Source organism: Poromitra crassiceps (assembly GCF_964638095.1).
Source record: "Poromitra crassiceps genome assembly, chromosome: 16".
Lineage (NCBI taxonomy): Eukaryota > Metazoa > Chordata > Actinopteri > Beryciformes > Melamphaidae > Poromitra > Poromitra crassiceps.
Genome location: NC_139645.1, coordinates 29,329,803 through 29,346,274, shown reverse-complemented (window position 1 = coordinate 29,346,274; position 16,472 = coordinate 29,329,803). Strand labels below are relative to the sequence as shown.

At 43.5% G+C, this 16,472-nt stretch overlaps 1 protein-coding gene across 1 annotated transcript in view; it reads right to left on the bottom strand.

The window, feature by feature from the left end:
• Positions 1-10,947, bottom strand: part of LOC310791572 (asc-type amino acid transporter 1-like) — a gene marked incomplete at both ends in the record, with an annotated part of 85,396 nt that extends 74,449 nt beyond the window's left edge. Inside the window, 3 exons of the mRNA XM_083653239.1 lie at positions 1,848-2,061; positions 9,840-9,918; positions 10,721-10,947. Coding sequence (XP_083509365.1) covers positions 1,848-2,061; positions 9,840-9,918; positions 10,721-10,947 — 520 coding nt within the window. The remainder of the gene's footprint in view (positions 1-1,847; positions 2,062-9,839; positions 9,919-10,720) is intronic.
• Positions 10,948-16,472: the final 5,525 nt, after the last annotated feature.

Here is a 16,472-nt window from a genome sequence, read left to right as displayed (position 1 = left end):
CTTCCAGTCTCGGTCCCGGAGGCAGACATCCTCAGTCTCCACATTTCAGAGTAGACTTAAAACTTTCCTCTTTGATGAAGCTTATATTTAGGGCCCCTAGTTATTCTGCTATAGGCTTAGACTGCCTTCTCTTCCAATTAAAGATGAGTTTTCTTCCCGTTAAAGGGGAGTGTTTTCCATGACACAATGGCCCCTATTCTCCCGCAGGCCTTTGGCGCAAAAACTGGCCTTACACGCAAAAAAACGTGCCTTGCGCCTGCCTCGGGAAGATATCAACATGGCTTTAGGCCCCCAAATGCGCTTTAGGCAAACTGGGCGTGGCGCAGTCCCAGAATGGGCGAGAATGGGCTTTTCGGCCTTAAATACCGGCCTAATGATATCTTCCTACCTGGCGTTAATTTAGCGCTTTGCGCTTTTGAAAACCAGGCCTATTCAGTGCGCTGGTTGCGTGGAGCGCTCCTCTGCCCTTTCCTCTGTCCCTTCTCTCTGTGTCACTCCCTCTCTCTTGCTCATCAGTCTGACACAATATGACTGCTTGAAAAAAAGTTTGCCGGTTCTCTCTCTCTCTCAGAAAAAATAAGTTGTTCTACCGTACATAGTATAACAACATGACAGTTTTTTCTAACATGACAGTTTTGAGCCCGTGACATTCAGAGGCTATTGCATCATCTTACCTGTGCAGTGAACGCAGAGAAAACGAGATCATTCTGGGCAAACATTCACTGCCTGGCTTCCTGGCAACAGCCAGACATGTGAAATCTCCCAGCATGCATTGGGCTAATCCATTTGGATAATAAATCGCATCGAAATTAGCCTAAATAGATAGAAAGGTACATCGAAATAGATCTAAATAATTTGTAATGTTCCCACAACATGCTATTGTAGAACATTTCAATATTGGACAAAATAAAATCGCGAAATCCAAACACAACCCTATGTGAAACATATATGTCATCCTGGGCCTATATACTGTATATCCCTCGTCGATTTAACGTGATTTAGATAAGTGACAGCGTAACGCGGTTCTACTGTCATGTGCTATACTGTGATGTCTGCTCCAATAAATTGGCCCTACTTCACACATTTAGTTTTACAATAAAAACTAATTTCTGCAATGACTTTACATAATGTAGGCTATATTTCTGTGCATCATCCTACCTGTTCAGCAGGGGAGAGAAAACGATATCATTCTGGACAAACTTTCACCAATCTAATTAATCTCATCATAGGGATAGGCTATATTTTTCTAGCTGATGCGTTTAGAACATTCTTTTCACTTTGATCTTGCTATAGTGTAGCGTATTTACATGCTTGCAGTATTTAAACTGCAGTTAGATTGGTTTGAGAATAATATGGAATAATAGCCTATATATGGAGACAGACAGGGGATAAAAGGGAGGGGGGGAGATCAGAGCCCTCGGCTTTTCTGAAGCCGGACTGGATCGCTCAGTGGAATTGGAGCTGAAAAGTGAAGCATGTGATTCGTTTACTGCACTTATCCAATGAGCAGATGGTGCATAATTTTACGCTTAAAAGGCGTGGTTGTAATGCTTTAGGCTGCATGTAGCGCCAACACCAAGATATCGAGTGGGCTGGTCCACGCCCACTGATCTGCGCTGCGCTGGGCGCTCAGGGCAGTTTATAGGCTGATGCAACGATAGGGGCCACTGAGCCCTATCTGCTCTCTCTCTTTGTCTCTCTCAAGCCAACCAGTCAAGGCAGATGGAAGCCCACCTAGGGCCAGCTGCTGAAGGCTTCTTCCCGTTAAAGTGGTCTTTCCTAGGCTGATATGTTACGTTCTGGCTCACCTTCAACTTCACAGGCTGATATGTTGTGTTCTGGCTCACCTTCACAGGCTGATAGTGTCTTGCTTGCAGTGGCGTTGCTAACGTGATTGTTGACCAAGCAGACGAGCTCTCCTGACAGGCCTGGTTTCAGAGTGATGCTGTTCTTCTCATGATCTCCAGAGAGGCGCTCGGTGTTTGTCACTGTGTGTCCATCCAGAGTCCAGCTGTACTGAAGACCGTCCTCCTCACAGGAGCAGGACACCCTCATCCTCTCCTGGGACAGACACTCAGAGAGCAGCAGGGGGGAGGACACACGGGCTGAGGGAATAGACTCACATCAGTTTGCACTTTGACAGAATCAGCAATGCAATCAGTAGGGCCATATGATTTCTGCAATTCAGAAAAAACAGACAGAATCATGGAATTTGGTAATAATCTATCTTCTTCAGGGGTAGCATTAAACCTGCCAGTCTCTAGTGCCAAGGGAAGAGTTCCAGAGCGAATTTTCCGTCTGTCCAAATCAAACTTCACATAGGGTTCTACACAGTAACTGTCTTTTATGAGACAAAAGGGTTCTTAGCTTTGGTTTAGACCAGATCTTATCTTATCTTTATACAGAAGAAAGATATTACTCATAGAGGGAGTGCGCTTAGGGGTACCTGACAGAGTTCAGCGCTGAATTTCATGCTCTTCGGCATAGCGCCACCTACCAATACCTTACACACACAACACAATCTTGGGCCGGAGTCCGAAACTAGACTTGAAGGCCGCATAGCGGCCTGATAATCTAGTATTATAAATTATATTAATCACACATATTATTCTCAGTTAAATGACTGATATTGAGTATTCTCATGAATCCAAATTGAGACAGCATGCTCTCTATAGTCGGGTGGATGGGGGATACATTGGGTGTATGGAGGGAGTGTGTCCCCATGAACCCCCTGTAATCCTCAAGGTGTCCACATGTTAACATCAAAATTAGTTTTTTGATGTTAACTCAAAATATTGTCGCAAGGGTCTGTTTGGTGGCAATCTTTGCAGCCATCTTGGATTTTCAATGAAAATGGATCATCATCATAACTTTTGAACTATACATAGGCCTACAGAGACAAATGACTAAGAGTTTCTGTGTCATTTTGGCATGAGTTATTGATTGAGAGGGTTATTTTAACTTTTAGCAAGTTTGGTATAGTAAAAATGGCAAAATATGAAATAAGTCGATGTCATTTACACACTTAATATTGCAAAATATTTGCCTACATATCAGTCGGTGAGCCAGTAGGTTTGGGATTAGTGCTCATAGTGATTTTTGGCAATGTATACGCATCTCTAGAGTTAGAAAATATGTGATAGCATTGCACCAGTGCTAACTAAATGTCTGTTATCACTCGATTTACATCCCCATGCAAAACACACTTTTCAAACATGGAGTTTTAACGTAGGTTCAGACAGGACGATCTTGATCCTCACCGGTTCCACAGTCACTGCACTTCTCCTGCTTGCTCACCTGTTAACCTGTCAGCTTCCTTGTGATAATTGAATAATCAGTGGTTGCCTCCTAGTTTCCCATAAGCCAATAGCATAGCAGCACATCACCTCATACACCTTTGCTCACCTGCACTGCTAGCCTATCACATTGTGGCACTCCCCTTAGGCAGCCTATCACATGGTTGCTGTGTGCATAACCACTACTTTGTGCTGCAAATTGACAAGTGGCTATCATACTGGAATATGTGGCTCATCATTATTACCAATTTCTCCAATTGAGTAATTATTTACCTTGAATGGACAGTTGTAGATTTTGATCTGCGAATGTACCTCCATTTTGATGATAGATGTGAAGGGTATATTGAGCACTGTCAGTCGGGTTGATGTTACTTATCCTAAAAGTTCCATTACTGGGAGTAAAGGAGAATCTGTTTTCTAACATGTTAGCCGTAACCATATTATTTCTCATAAAGAAAACTGTGTGAGCTTTGTTTTTCATCCATTTATAATTATATGATTCAGAGAACTGAGTGACCAGTTGGAGAACGACAGTTCCTCCCAGAGCTCCAAAACATTGAGTTCCATTCTGTCTGCCATCACAGTAGGTTTCTACACCTAAAGACATTCAGAAAAATAAGACACAAAAAATAAATGTCACAATCAATATCCATATCCATAATTTGAGTTGTGGGAAAATATTCATGTATTGAATAGATTATGAAACAGTGTATATGGGTATCTAGTGTCTTTCTGCTCTCCCTGTGAGCAAACTAAGCAGCTGCTTAGAGCCCCACAGCCACCAGGGGGCCCCTGGGTGAAGAAGAATATATGACACAGTGCAGTCCATGTTTGAGGACTGGAGCTCTTGTGCGCTCAAGCTACAGTGAAGATTCTGGAAACTAGACATCCAGACGAAAACGTAGGAACTGACAGTATGCTAGCTCGCTGCAAGCAGGCAAAAAATAGCTCAACATTTTGTGTTTTTGAGGTAAATGGACTTGACTATTTTCAAACGGGTCCCTTGACCTCTCACATGAATGAATGAATGAAATTGGACTAATTAGAATCAACCACACAAGTCACATGAGTCAGCCATTTCTGACATTATGTCAGCGATATAGGGTTTAAGAGCTCCATGGTCATTAAACACTTCTGCATCCAGTGGAGAAAAAAATCTCTGAATATAATATTCTGGAATTGCAAGTGTTAACTGATAACTGCATATGGTAGCTGGTTCTATGAATACTTCACCGCCTATCTACTGTGAGGCAGGACCCCCAAATTTCCCTTGCTTAGGACCCCCAGATGTAGAGGGCCGGCCATGCCCACACGCCCCACTCTCACTACCACCTAGTGTTAGTTTCCTTAAATTATTGCCACCTTTGATGCAAACCTGTATCATACAGCCAAAATTGTATCCATATAATTTATATTATTTGCTATATAGATTATTGTTTAAAAAATCTTTTTGGTTTCTTTGCTAATTTTTCACTTTGGTAAGAGAAAATCAGGTAAACATTTTGTGTGAACTCAATGGGCCCTATCGTTGCAATCGGCGTAGAAACTGCGTTTAAGGCCTAGCGCTAGGCCGCCTAGCGCAGTTAGTGGGTGTGGACCAGCGCACTCGCTATCTTGGTATCGGCGCTACACGCAGCCTCAACCATTATAACCACGCCTTTTAAGCGTAAAATTATGCATAGTCCGCTCATTGGAGAATTGCGGTAAAGAGTCACACGCTTGCCTTTTAAGCTCCAATTCCTGGACAAATCCGGTAAAACCAGACAAAGCCAAGCGCTCTGCCCCCCCCACCCCTCCCTTCATCCAGTCTGTCTGTCTCCATATATAGGCTATTATTCCATATTATTATGCTTCTCAAACCAATCTAACTGCAGTTTAAATACTGCAAGCATGTAAATACCCTACACTATAGCAAGATCAAAGTGAAAAGAATGTTCTAAATGCATCAGCTAGAAAAATATAGCCTATTAGATTGGTGAAAGTTTGTCCAGAAATATATCATTTTCTCTCGCCTGCTGCAGGAAGGATGATGCACATAAATATACCCTACATTATGTAAAGTCATTGCATAAATGTGTTTTTATTGTAAAACTAAATGTGAAGTAGGGCCAAGTTATTGGAGCGAACATCACAGTATAGCAGATGACAGTAGAAGCGCGTTCCGCTGTCACTTATCTAAATCACGTTAAATCGACAAGGGATATATATAGGCCCAGGAGGACATATATGTTTCACATAGGGTGGTGTTTTCATTTAGATGTTTTATTTGGTCCAATATTGAAATGTTCTACAATTGCAGGTTGTGTTACCATTACACATTATTTAGATCTACCTTTATATAGGTTTTCGGCTCATTTGGTTGCTATTTAGTAGCGAAATGGAGTACCACAATGCATGCTGGGACATGCCAGGCAGTGAACTTACAACTTATTTTTCCTATGGGAAGTGTGTTGTGTCTGTCTGAGCGAGGGAGTCAGAGAGAGAGAGTCGTATTGTGCCTGTCAGACTGAGGAGAGAGAGGGAGAGAGTGACACAGAGAAGGGTGACAGAGGGGAGCCAGAGGGGAGCGCTCCACGCAACCAGCGCACTGAATAGGCCTGGTTTTCAAAAGCGCAAAGCGTAAAATTTACGCCAGGTGGGAAGATATCATTAGGCCGATATTTAACGCCGAAACGCCCATTTTCGCCCATTCAGGGAGTGCGCCACGCCCATTCGGCCTAAAGCGCATTTGGCAGCGTAAAGCCATATTGATATCTTCCCGAGGCAGGCGCAAGGCACGTTTTTTAGCGCCGAAGGCCCGTTTTAGCGCCGAAGGCCTGTGGGAGAATAGGGGCCATTGTATGTGTCCTGCTCTGTCTGAAACCTTGGATATTGAACATTGTGGTAAGGCATGAAGAGGTTCCTTGACCATTAGGCCTGACAGGACGACCTCCCATTTTTGGCCTGGCCTGGTCACATTTATATTGATTCAACACAAAACAGCTTATTCACACAATATACAATCATCAATGTATTTATGTGACAAATAGTGAAACAGCTCACCATGAGAGACTCCAAGTAGCACCATCAACAGTCCAATCATAGCTTCCATGTCTCTGTTCACCCTCAGCTGAGCCAGTCGCTGCTTTCAGACTGCCAAAATGTACCATAAAAAAGGTCAAAATGTCAAACTGTACCCTCAAAATGTCAAACTGTACCCTAAACAAGGTCAAAATGTCAAACTGTAGGCTACCCTAAAAAAGGTCAAAATGTCAAACGGTACCCTCAAAATGTCAAACGGTACCCTAAAAAAGGTCAAGATGTCAAACGGTACCCTAAAAAAGGTCAAAATGTCAAACTGTACCCTACAAAAGTCAAAATGTCAAACTGTGTCAAACTGTGTCAAACAGTCAAACTGTGTCCCAGGTCACGTGACCTGGGACACACACACACACACACACACACACACACACACACACACACACACACACACACACACACAGGGGATATGTGTCTGTGTGTGTGTGTGTGTGTGTGTGTGTGTGTGTGTGTGTGTGTGTGTGTGTGTGTGTGTGTGTGTGTGTGTGTGTGTGTGTGTGTGTGTGTGTGTGTGTGTGTGTGGCGGCGTGCAAAACCCTTCACATGACACTGCTGCACATTGTTGGTAATGAGCCAAAGGACGAAAATGAGTTTTTCATGTATTTTGAGATTTTGAGTGATTTGGTTACTTTCATCTCCGTAGTACATCATGGTGAATAATTATTTTCATAAAACAAAAGGAAAATTATTTATTTGTATGGTTTTGGTGGACTGCCACTGTAGAAAATACAACCTTGTGGAATGTTTAAAGCCATTTTTCTCACGCTTTACTTTTAGACACATAACACATTAAATACTTATAACTGTTGATCTGAGAGAGCTGCCTTGATCATTCAAAAAGTTATAAATAGCCAGGGGAGAGTTTCTAATTCATGGAAATGTCAAAAAATGAAAATGTCAAATTCCCACCATGTGAAGGGTTTTTGCAGACCGCGTGTGTGTGTGTGTGTGTGTGTGTGTGTGTGTGTGTGTGTGTGTGTGTGTGTGTGTGTGTGTGTGTGTGTGTGTGTGTGCATGCGTGCGTGCGTGCGTGCGTGCGTGCGTGCATGCGTGTGCGCGTGTGCGTGCGTGTGTCTCCCGGTAGGTCACATGACTTATTGACGTGTCTTGGGACACAACTTCCACAACAAGCATACTGTATAGAGACGTGTAGTCGATTAGAATGAAAGTAGAATGAATGAATTAGAATGAATTAGTATTTTATGTTGAATGTGTCTAGCTGTTTATATGAAGGAAGTTTATTAAAAAAAATACTGAGGAAAAAAATCAATCAATTTGATATGTCCCATTTACATGTACCTGCAGAACTCTAAGATGGACACCAGAGGCTCCATTACAATCACATTAGATTTGAACACAGCTCTATAGAAAACATGTTTGTTTTGTCGCCATTGGGAACTTCAATGAAATCCAATTTCTGTATTTGTTGAGAAAAATAGGACCAATAAAACATATCATGAAATGGCACAAAGGTGGATGCTCTTCAGAATCACTTACAAACCCTGTATCAGCCTCACTCGTCCCTCAGGCCCTTGGTTTAGTGTGGGGGAGTCCCTTCCCCTTCAGCTCGCTAACCCAACCTTAGCTCACATAGGCCTATAGAAGCTGGATATCCCAAGAGGGCTATTAGTTTTACTTAAATTTTGACTTCTTGTATCTAGACTTTATTTTAGCCATCCGATTTTAAAGTACAGGTCACCCTGCTGAGAGCAAACTATCACCCCTGAAAAAGTATCAGTATAGGCTTACCTTCTGTTGTCGCAGGCTCAGAGAAAAGGAAACAAAAAACAAAAGAACGGTGCAGTGTTGGCTTTGTTTCTCTGAGTTTTTAGTAAAGCTATAAGTCCACTACACAACAGTAGACCTACACAACAGTAGACCTACACAACAGTAGCCTACCTGTCAGATGGAGGCTGTCTGACTGAAGTACAGGAAATGGTCTCTGTCTTTCTGCAAGGGAAGAAGCAACACTTCAGAAAAGAAAAAAAAGGTGTGAATTCACAATAGCTGCACCAACTTTAGCCCCCTATAGAGAGACAAAGTGACCGCCTACTTCCTGCTTCAGCACTGTACCAGAGATTTTCATCCACCATTTATTTTCCCATACACATTTAGTAAAATACTTGTAAAAATAGTTTTACTGGTTCAAACCAAATGGTTCAGATATGTTTAGAAACAGGAGAGTCTGCATAACATTTCACTATGACCAAAACGTTAAAAAAAAATCATGGATTTAAAGAAAATATTTTTTCTGTGTTTTTTTTGTTTTGGTCAGAGTGAAATGTTCTATGGTCTCTCCCGATTATAAATACAGCTGAACCGTTTGGTTTGACGAAGTAAAACTATTTTTATAAGCATTTTACGAAATGTCTATGGGAAAATAAATGGTGGATGAAAATCTCTGGTACAGTGCTAAAGCAGGAAGTAGGCGGTCACTTTGCCTCTCTATAGGTGTGAAAACTGTGGCTGCCAGAGGGCGGAGACATATTTGTGACATATTTATACCGTCCAACCCACTGACAGAGTGAGCTGTAAAGCTTCTGGTTGCAGGTATGGTTGGCTATTCATGTCTGAGAAGTTTCCCCCGTCATATATAAAACAGTTGAAAAATAAATAAAATAGAGAGATGTACTGTGTGTGTGTGTGTGTGTGTGTGTGTGTGTGTGTGTGTGTGTGTGTGTGTGTGTGTGTGTGTGTGTGTGTGTGTGTGTGTGTGTGTGTGTGTGTGTGTGTGAGAGAGAGAGAGAGAGAGAGTGTGAGTGTGGGGACGGGGGGACGGAAAGAGGGAACCTGCAGTATTCATTTGATGACATCCTGCTCATGACACGTTTACATCTTGCATCTTGTTTTTTACTGGGGGGGAGGGGCCATATGGATAGGAAGGTGCTAGATAGTCGGGATTCGAGGGGTGGTAGGATTAGTGGTTAGGGGGATATGGGTGGTGTTTGGTGGTGAGGGAGGGGGGGGTGCCGTACCCAGTAAAGATGCATACCCACCAAAGTACATACTGTAGCATACATAATAACAATAAGGGTATCTTTGTTGGCAATGTTTATTGACAAAAGCATTAAAACAAGCAAATATCAATATTCTCCGGTCACTGGCAGATACATACAAAGGGTTCAAACAAATCTCTCAAAGTCTCAAATTTGTCAGCATTTGGCTTGTGTTATTGCAATATCCTATGTTGAAACAACTGATCATCAGCAATTTTAACCTGCACAGTAACAGCTAGCGTTAGCGTTATAATCTCAGGAGAGCAAGAGTAAATAATGAGCCATTCACATGAGAATTACCATTAATGTTACAACATTTAATAGGCGGGGCCTCCCTGCGCAGAGGTGAGCCAGCTCGCCCAGCCCCCTGCTGGGCCGTCCTTGACGCCACACCCACTCAGGCTGCAACATCAGCGCCAGCACTGCGGGGCACATGGCTGCCCGGCAGTCATGGGGGAGTTGAGCCCACCTTCGTCTGGTCCCACAAGAGGACGCTGCCTTTGGAGTGCCCCTTGCGAGTGAAAGCTGCTCGGTGCACCAACACCTTTCTAATGGTAAAAAAAGCAAACATAAGATAGACACCAAGGGCCCTATCTTGGTACAGGCGTTATCCGTCCCTGCAGGGACGAGAGCAGTCCACCTCGCGCAAGTGTCCAGGTGTCATGCCGAGTTTGCACCTCCGCCGCCAAATGCATCCCCACCTCATGGTTGCATATTGTAATGATTTATACGGGAACTTAACTGTTTACAAATTATATAATTGTGTGGGTAGGCCCTCCAGGCCAGGGGGTCTATCCTGGCTCATGGAGACTGACTTTGATGCATAAAATCTGCATTGAGGTCACTTCCATGCTTGGGACTCTCTTCTGGCTCATGGAGGCACGACTTTTGTGCTTAAAATCTGGCTACAAGTGACCTCGAGGACTGGGGGTCTCTCCTAGCTTTATGGAGGGGGATGCCAGTCTCGGCAGTTTGTATCCCTGCCGAGACTGGCATCCCTGTTTTTAAGTTAAAACAGCACCAAAATGTGGTGGGGATGCAATTCTCGGTGGGGGTGCAGAACTCGGCATAACAGGTGTTATGGGCGCACAGAATGCATCTTGTTCCGGGGACAGAAAGTCATCATCCCGAAATTGCTACGCCCGGACATGCTTGCGCGCATACATTCAAGCCACGTGGGTGGAGACGCCTGCTACCGGCAGGCTCGGGAGACGTTGTACTGGCCCAACATGCAGGCAGAAATAAAGGACTTTGTGAGCACTTGTTCGACCTGCAACGAGCATGTGCATAAACGGCAAAAAGAGACCATGCTCTCACATGAACTGTCCATCAGGCCATGGCAAATCATACCTGCCTCCGCAAGGTCGCGCCCAGATCTTACTTGGTGGATGTTGACGGGTCATCGACACAACAGGGTTGACCTCAGGGTGGCAGAGCCAACTTCGGGCCTGTGTGGAAAAGGAGCCTGAGCCGACATGTGTTCCAGAGGATAGTGTGACGGAGGCTTCCCCGATCGTGACAGACTCGTGCCCCGTCGGGCTTACACCGATGGCCTCTCGCAGTTCGGTTGGAGCCATGCCCTCAGAAGGACACAGATGCACTAGGGCTGGACGGCTGTCTAGGCTTCCTGAGAGACTCAACTTGTAACATGGACTGTGTTTGGGCGGTTGCCATTGTGAAAGAAAAAAAAAGTTGTCAGTGGACCGTGTGAGACTTGGACTTTGGGTGGGGGTTGACAGTAATTATGGGGGGGAAAGGGGGGGAAGAGGAGTTGCACTTGTAAAAAAAAAAACAGAAAAACAGACTGTAACATTGAATGTTTTGACACAGCTAAACTTAATTGACTTACAAGTTGTTGGTAACATGTTGCACTATGTTCAAGTGTTGTTGTTTACTTGGAAAGGGAGGATGTTACGGGGCTGGTTAGATCGATGCCATTGGCTATCCACTAGTTCGGTCTTTACCCCGGATGTAGCGGGCTGTCATTAGTAGGAAGCTGTAATGCACCCGCTTGAATGGCAATAACGTCTTAAACCTAGCTCGTTGTCTTGTCTCTCATTCTTACATGCACCTGCATCATAGTCAAACAACCATTATGTGCAGTACTGAGTGCGGTTTTGGTATATCAGCACATGAATCAACAAACTTGTTTTTACTGAATAGGCGTTTCAGTTCTCAGTCCTGATAGCCTACTCTGTGCTGCTTAATCTCTCTCAACACAACACATTTACTTGTTGAAATGACAAAAAATTAACAGTTACAAAACACGGCTCAGTGTACTAACTTAATTTCATTTCTCTCCCTGCCTCTCCCTGCAAAGCGCAATGCACCCCGGGAGCTGGCCACGCGCCTACTTTGTGGTCAATTCTTAATGTAGGCTAAACATTAATATTTTTATTGCAGGGGTTCCCAACCTTTTTTGGCTCATGACAGCTACGTTGACGTCGCAAAAATCTAGGGACCCGCGGCCGCGACATACAAATTCCAGCACACCATCGATAATACCGTATCGATAATTGTCAGTGATGTCACATAGTATGCTCCCCCCCCCATAATTCTGACATTAATCTGAGAATTCTGTCTTTAATCTCAAAACTAACTTTTTTTCTCAAAATTCTGACAGTAACTCGAAATTCTGACTTTAATCTCAGAATTCTGACTTTATTCTCAGAATCCTGATTTAAAGTTATAATCTCAAAGATTTTCATCTAAAAACATAATAGTCACTCACAATGTTGATTGAGGCTATGGTCCATTGATGGAAGCCTTTGCACTATAGTAACATTATGTGACATTACTAATGTCACATAACAGCAGGGCCGGCCCGCCCATAATGCGAACCAAGCGGCTGCCTAGGGCCCCGGGAGTTGGGGGGGCCCCCCCCCCCAATTTTTTTTTTTTTTTTTTTTTTTTTTTTTTAAATAAACATAGGCTATAATATTATAGGCTGTGTGTGGTAGTTAAAACATAGGTTGACGTTTATTTATGTTTGTAGTTTAAACAAAAACATAAATACTGTAGGCTACATACAACACAAAAGGCTGATATTTACCTTTTGTCGCCACCTGGTGAGTAAATATATATGTAACTAAAACCATTAAAATTGACAACCGGTCCTGCATGTATCTACCGGTCCTTGGCACAAAAAAGGTTGGGAACCCCTGGTTTAACTGACCTGGCAACCCCTATGGCTGCTGGGTTCTACACGCTTGCTTGACACTGATAGGGCTACAAACGAGCGTCATTGTCATGTTTGTTTGTTTTAAATATTCTTCTAAATATGGCTAAAAGTCCAAAAACGTCAAATTTTCTTCGGCGCTGCCCTAGCGGGCAGCACCGAGAGTCCCCTCCTTACAGCACCCCCTACTTAAAAGTACTTCCAGCGCGGATGCCCCCAAACCCCCGCCCCTGGGAGGGGGCCCCTGATCTATATCCTGCTTAGGGCCCCCAGATGGCTAGGGCCGGCCCTGCATAACAGTTTGGATGTCACATGCCACCACACCACTCATCGCCATAGGTGTCACCCAAGAGAACAAAGCTGAAATCTTACAGATTATCACTTCATGCTTTAAATTCAGAACTAAAATAAATAAAATAAAATAAATCGCAAGTGACCCTAATAATCTTCAGTAGTATTAAATTGTGTTTGGTTAAAAAAAAAAAATATCAGGCGACCCTATTTGAATTCCAGGTGACCCCACTTAGGGTCGTGACCCTAATATAAGGTTGGGAACCACTGGGTTAGAGGGTTCCTTGCACAATTTACAGCATTTGTTTTTATGCACAGCCTGTGAGGTCCTGTAGTGCTTATCACTCAAAAATAAAAAGGTAACACTACATCTAGGCTATATCATTCACTAGAATAAAAACAAATAGTTTTACTACTTACATGTCATATTCACCTTATGTAGCCATGCCCATTTGACCCGGTTGTGTGGTTGTGTCACGACTTCCTGCTAAAAAAAAAAAAAAAAAAGGCCAGGTGCTCCAATATCATCTAACTCTGAATTAACTAGTAATTTAGCCAATTTTATGTAACATACCAAATAAAAGCAAACGCCAATGTCTAAGAATGCAACGGCATGTAACTGGCTTGTTAATTCTCACATTCCAGGGAATTACGTTAACGTCTGCGGGTCTTATAGACGTAAGTGGCTCGAGCTGCGCTCGGAGGAGAGAAAACCATCTGAAGCTTTCTTTGTTGGAGTCCAGGTAGGTTTTACAAGAAAGTGCTCGTCATTGTCGACGATAACGTTATCTGACCTGGCTAACAGTGGATACTCCGCTTGCTTGCTGTGTACCGAGCTCAAAGTAGTAGGCTACGTTCTTTGTTTACCCCCTGCACTGTCCGCTACAAAAACAACTCTTTTCTTCTGACGCTCTTTTGTATCTTGCGCCGTGACCAGCGGAAATGTTAACACAACCTGGAAGGATTTGGCCCACCCCCGTGTATGAACATAAGGTGAATAACTGAATTGCATAGAAAAGAACACACCAAAATTGACTATTGCACAAATGATTTCACTTTTTTCCATCAAGTGTGTGTGTGTGTGTGTGTGTGTGTGTGTGTGTGTGTGTGTGTGTGTGTGTGTGTGTGTGTGTGTGTGTTTCTTGGACATATTACTTGGCTCAATAAGTGACAAATTGTGTTGTCGGAGAGGATAGGGGATATATCAGCTATTTTACAGTTGTGACATTTAAGGGCCCACTGAGAATGGTCCGCCCCCTCTGGACTGAGAGTGTGGCTCCACCCCTGGAAATGATCAGGCCAGTGTGCATGCGTCGGGCCTCAGGTCACAGACAACTAGCCAATCCTCATCAAACTTTGTCTTTTAAAATGATAACGTTTTGAAGCAACTAGGATATAATAAGGTTCCACCATCCGACCCTATCCATACCTTCAGAATGCAGAAATAAGGTGAGTTTTGTAACATATTGTGTGAATATGCGTAGCGTCAGAGTGCGTATGACGTCATGACGTATAAGAATGTACATACATCCAGGTTGGTGAGTAAACGTCAGTTGTTGTCTAAGCGGTGTCCGAGTCACGTCAATATATAACATGGTGTCAGAATAAACTGGAAAAGAAAAGAAAGAACACTGAAAGATGTCTCAGTTGCAGCCGTCGAGTTTGAGCCTGCAGGGTAATCTCACCGAGAACTGGAAAATATGGATCCAGAAGTTTGAGCTGTTTTGCATCGCAAGCGTGGCCGAGAAAACGGAGAAAGTGCAGTGTGCTACATTTCTGCACGTCGCGGGGGAATAAGCAATAAAGGTTTGCAACACGTTTGTCTTCCGAGATGGAGAGAAGGATAAAATTGCAGTGTTGAAGAAAAGGTTTCAAGACTACTGCGAACCAAGAAAAAACCTGCCGTACATCCATCATGTTCTTCACGAGGGCTCAAGGACCAACAGAGACCATAGATGCCTACGTGACAGACTTGAAAAACAAGGCCAAGGACTGTGAGTTCGGACAACTGCATGAATCGTTAATACGTGACAGGATTGTATGCGGCATAAGGGATGATCAAGTGAGAGGCAGGCTATTGCGAGAGGCGGATCTTACATTAGAAAAGGCAATTGATGTCTGCCGTGCCAGTGAGATCACGTCAAGTCAGGTTAAAGTGCTAAATGAAGAAATTGAAGTGCACAAAATAAAAACAGTAAAGACTGCCTATGCCAAGAGAGACAGAGGTGACGGGAGCAGAACAAAGCCACCTCCACAAGATGATCAAAAGGAAGTTAACTGCAACAGATGTGGTTACAAGCACCAATACAGAAAATGCCCAGCCTTTGGTCAGACATGCAAGTGATGTCAGAAAATAAATCATTTTGCAAAGATGTGCAAATCACAAGTCCAACGAGGAAAATGCATGCTGTGGAACAGTGTGAGGGCAACAGTGACATGTTCATTGGCACACTTGAAGTGGAACAGGAGGTGTGCATCAAAAATATTGAAAATGCAGAGATGGAGGATGAAGATGAATGGACTCAAGATCTGATAATAAACAGGAGGAATGTGACATTGAAGCTTGACACTGGTGCTATGTGCAATGTGATGTCAGCAGAAACATTCAACTCACTGGACATCAGAGGAAAACAAAAAAAATCCACCTACAAGCTTGTTGCATATTTCGGCCACAAGTCGACGCCATTGGGCAGAACCATTGGCAGAACATCACTCAAAGGACAAAAATGCGAAATAGAGTTTGAGATAGCAGCAACATGTTCCAGCAATACTGGACAAAGCAACATGCACAAAGCTAGGCTTGGTGAAGAGAATATATGCTGTTGAAAAACAAACTGACATTCTGACAGGATTTGAAGACTTATTTTCTGGATTAGGATGTTTACCAGGAAAACACCATATCCAGATTAATCCAGATATTACACCAGTAGTGCATGCTCGATGAAATTTGCAGTAGCGATCAGGGAGCAAGTAGTGGAGGAGCTACACAGAATGGAACAGATGGGAGTAATAACAAGACAAATAGAACGCACTGACTGGGTGAATAGCATGGTGACATTGGTCACGAGAATATGTCTGGATCCACAAGATCTCAACCTAGCCATCAAACGGGAGCATTATCCGCTGCTCACTGTTGAATAGGTTGTCTCTCACATGCCTAATGCAAAGTACTTCTCAGTACTAGATGCCAATCAAGGTTTCTGGCAGATCAAATTGGATGAGGAAAGCTCCAAATGATGTACTTTCAACACGCCTATAGGGAGATATCGTTTCCTGCGACTACCCTTTGGCATTTCCTCTGCATCCGAAGTGTTCCAGAGGTCCGTGGCTCTAATGGTTGAAGACCTGGACGGGGTAGTCGATGATCTGCTGGTATGGGGCGACACAGTCGAGGAACATGATCAAAGACTGAGGAAGCTCCTGGAGAGAGCAAGAGAGTACAACCTAAAGCTGAACAAAAGCAAATGTAAGATCAGAACGACAGAGATCAAGTACATAGGACATGTACTCAGTGATGGGCTAAAGCCAGATGAGGAGAAGGTGAGAGCTGTGGTACAGCTGCCACAAGACAAGACAAGCAGGAACTATTAAGGTTCATGGGCATGATACAATATCTTGCCAAATTCTTTCCCA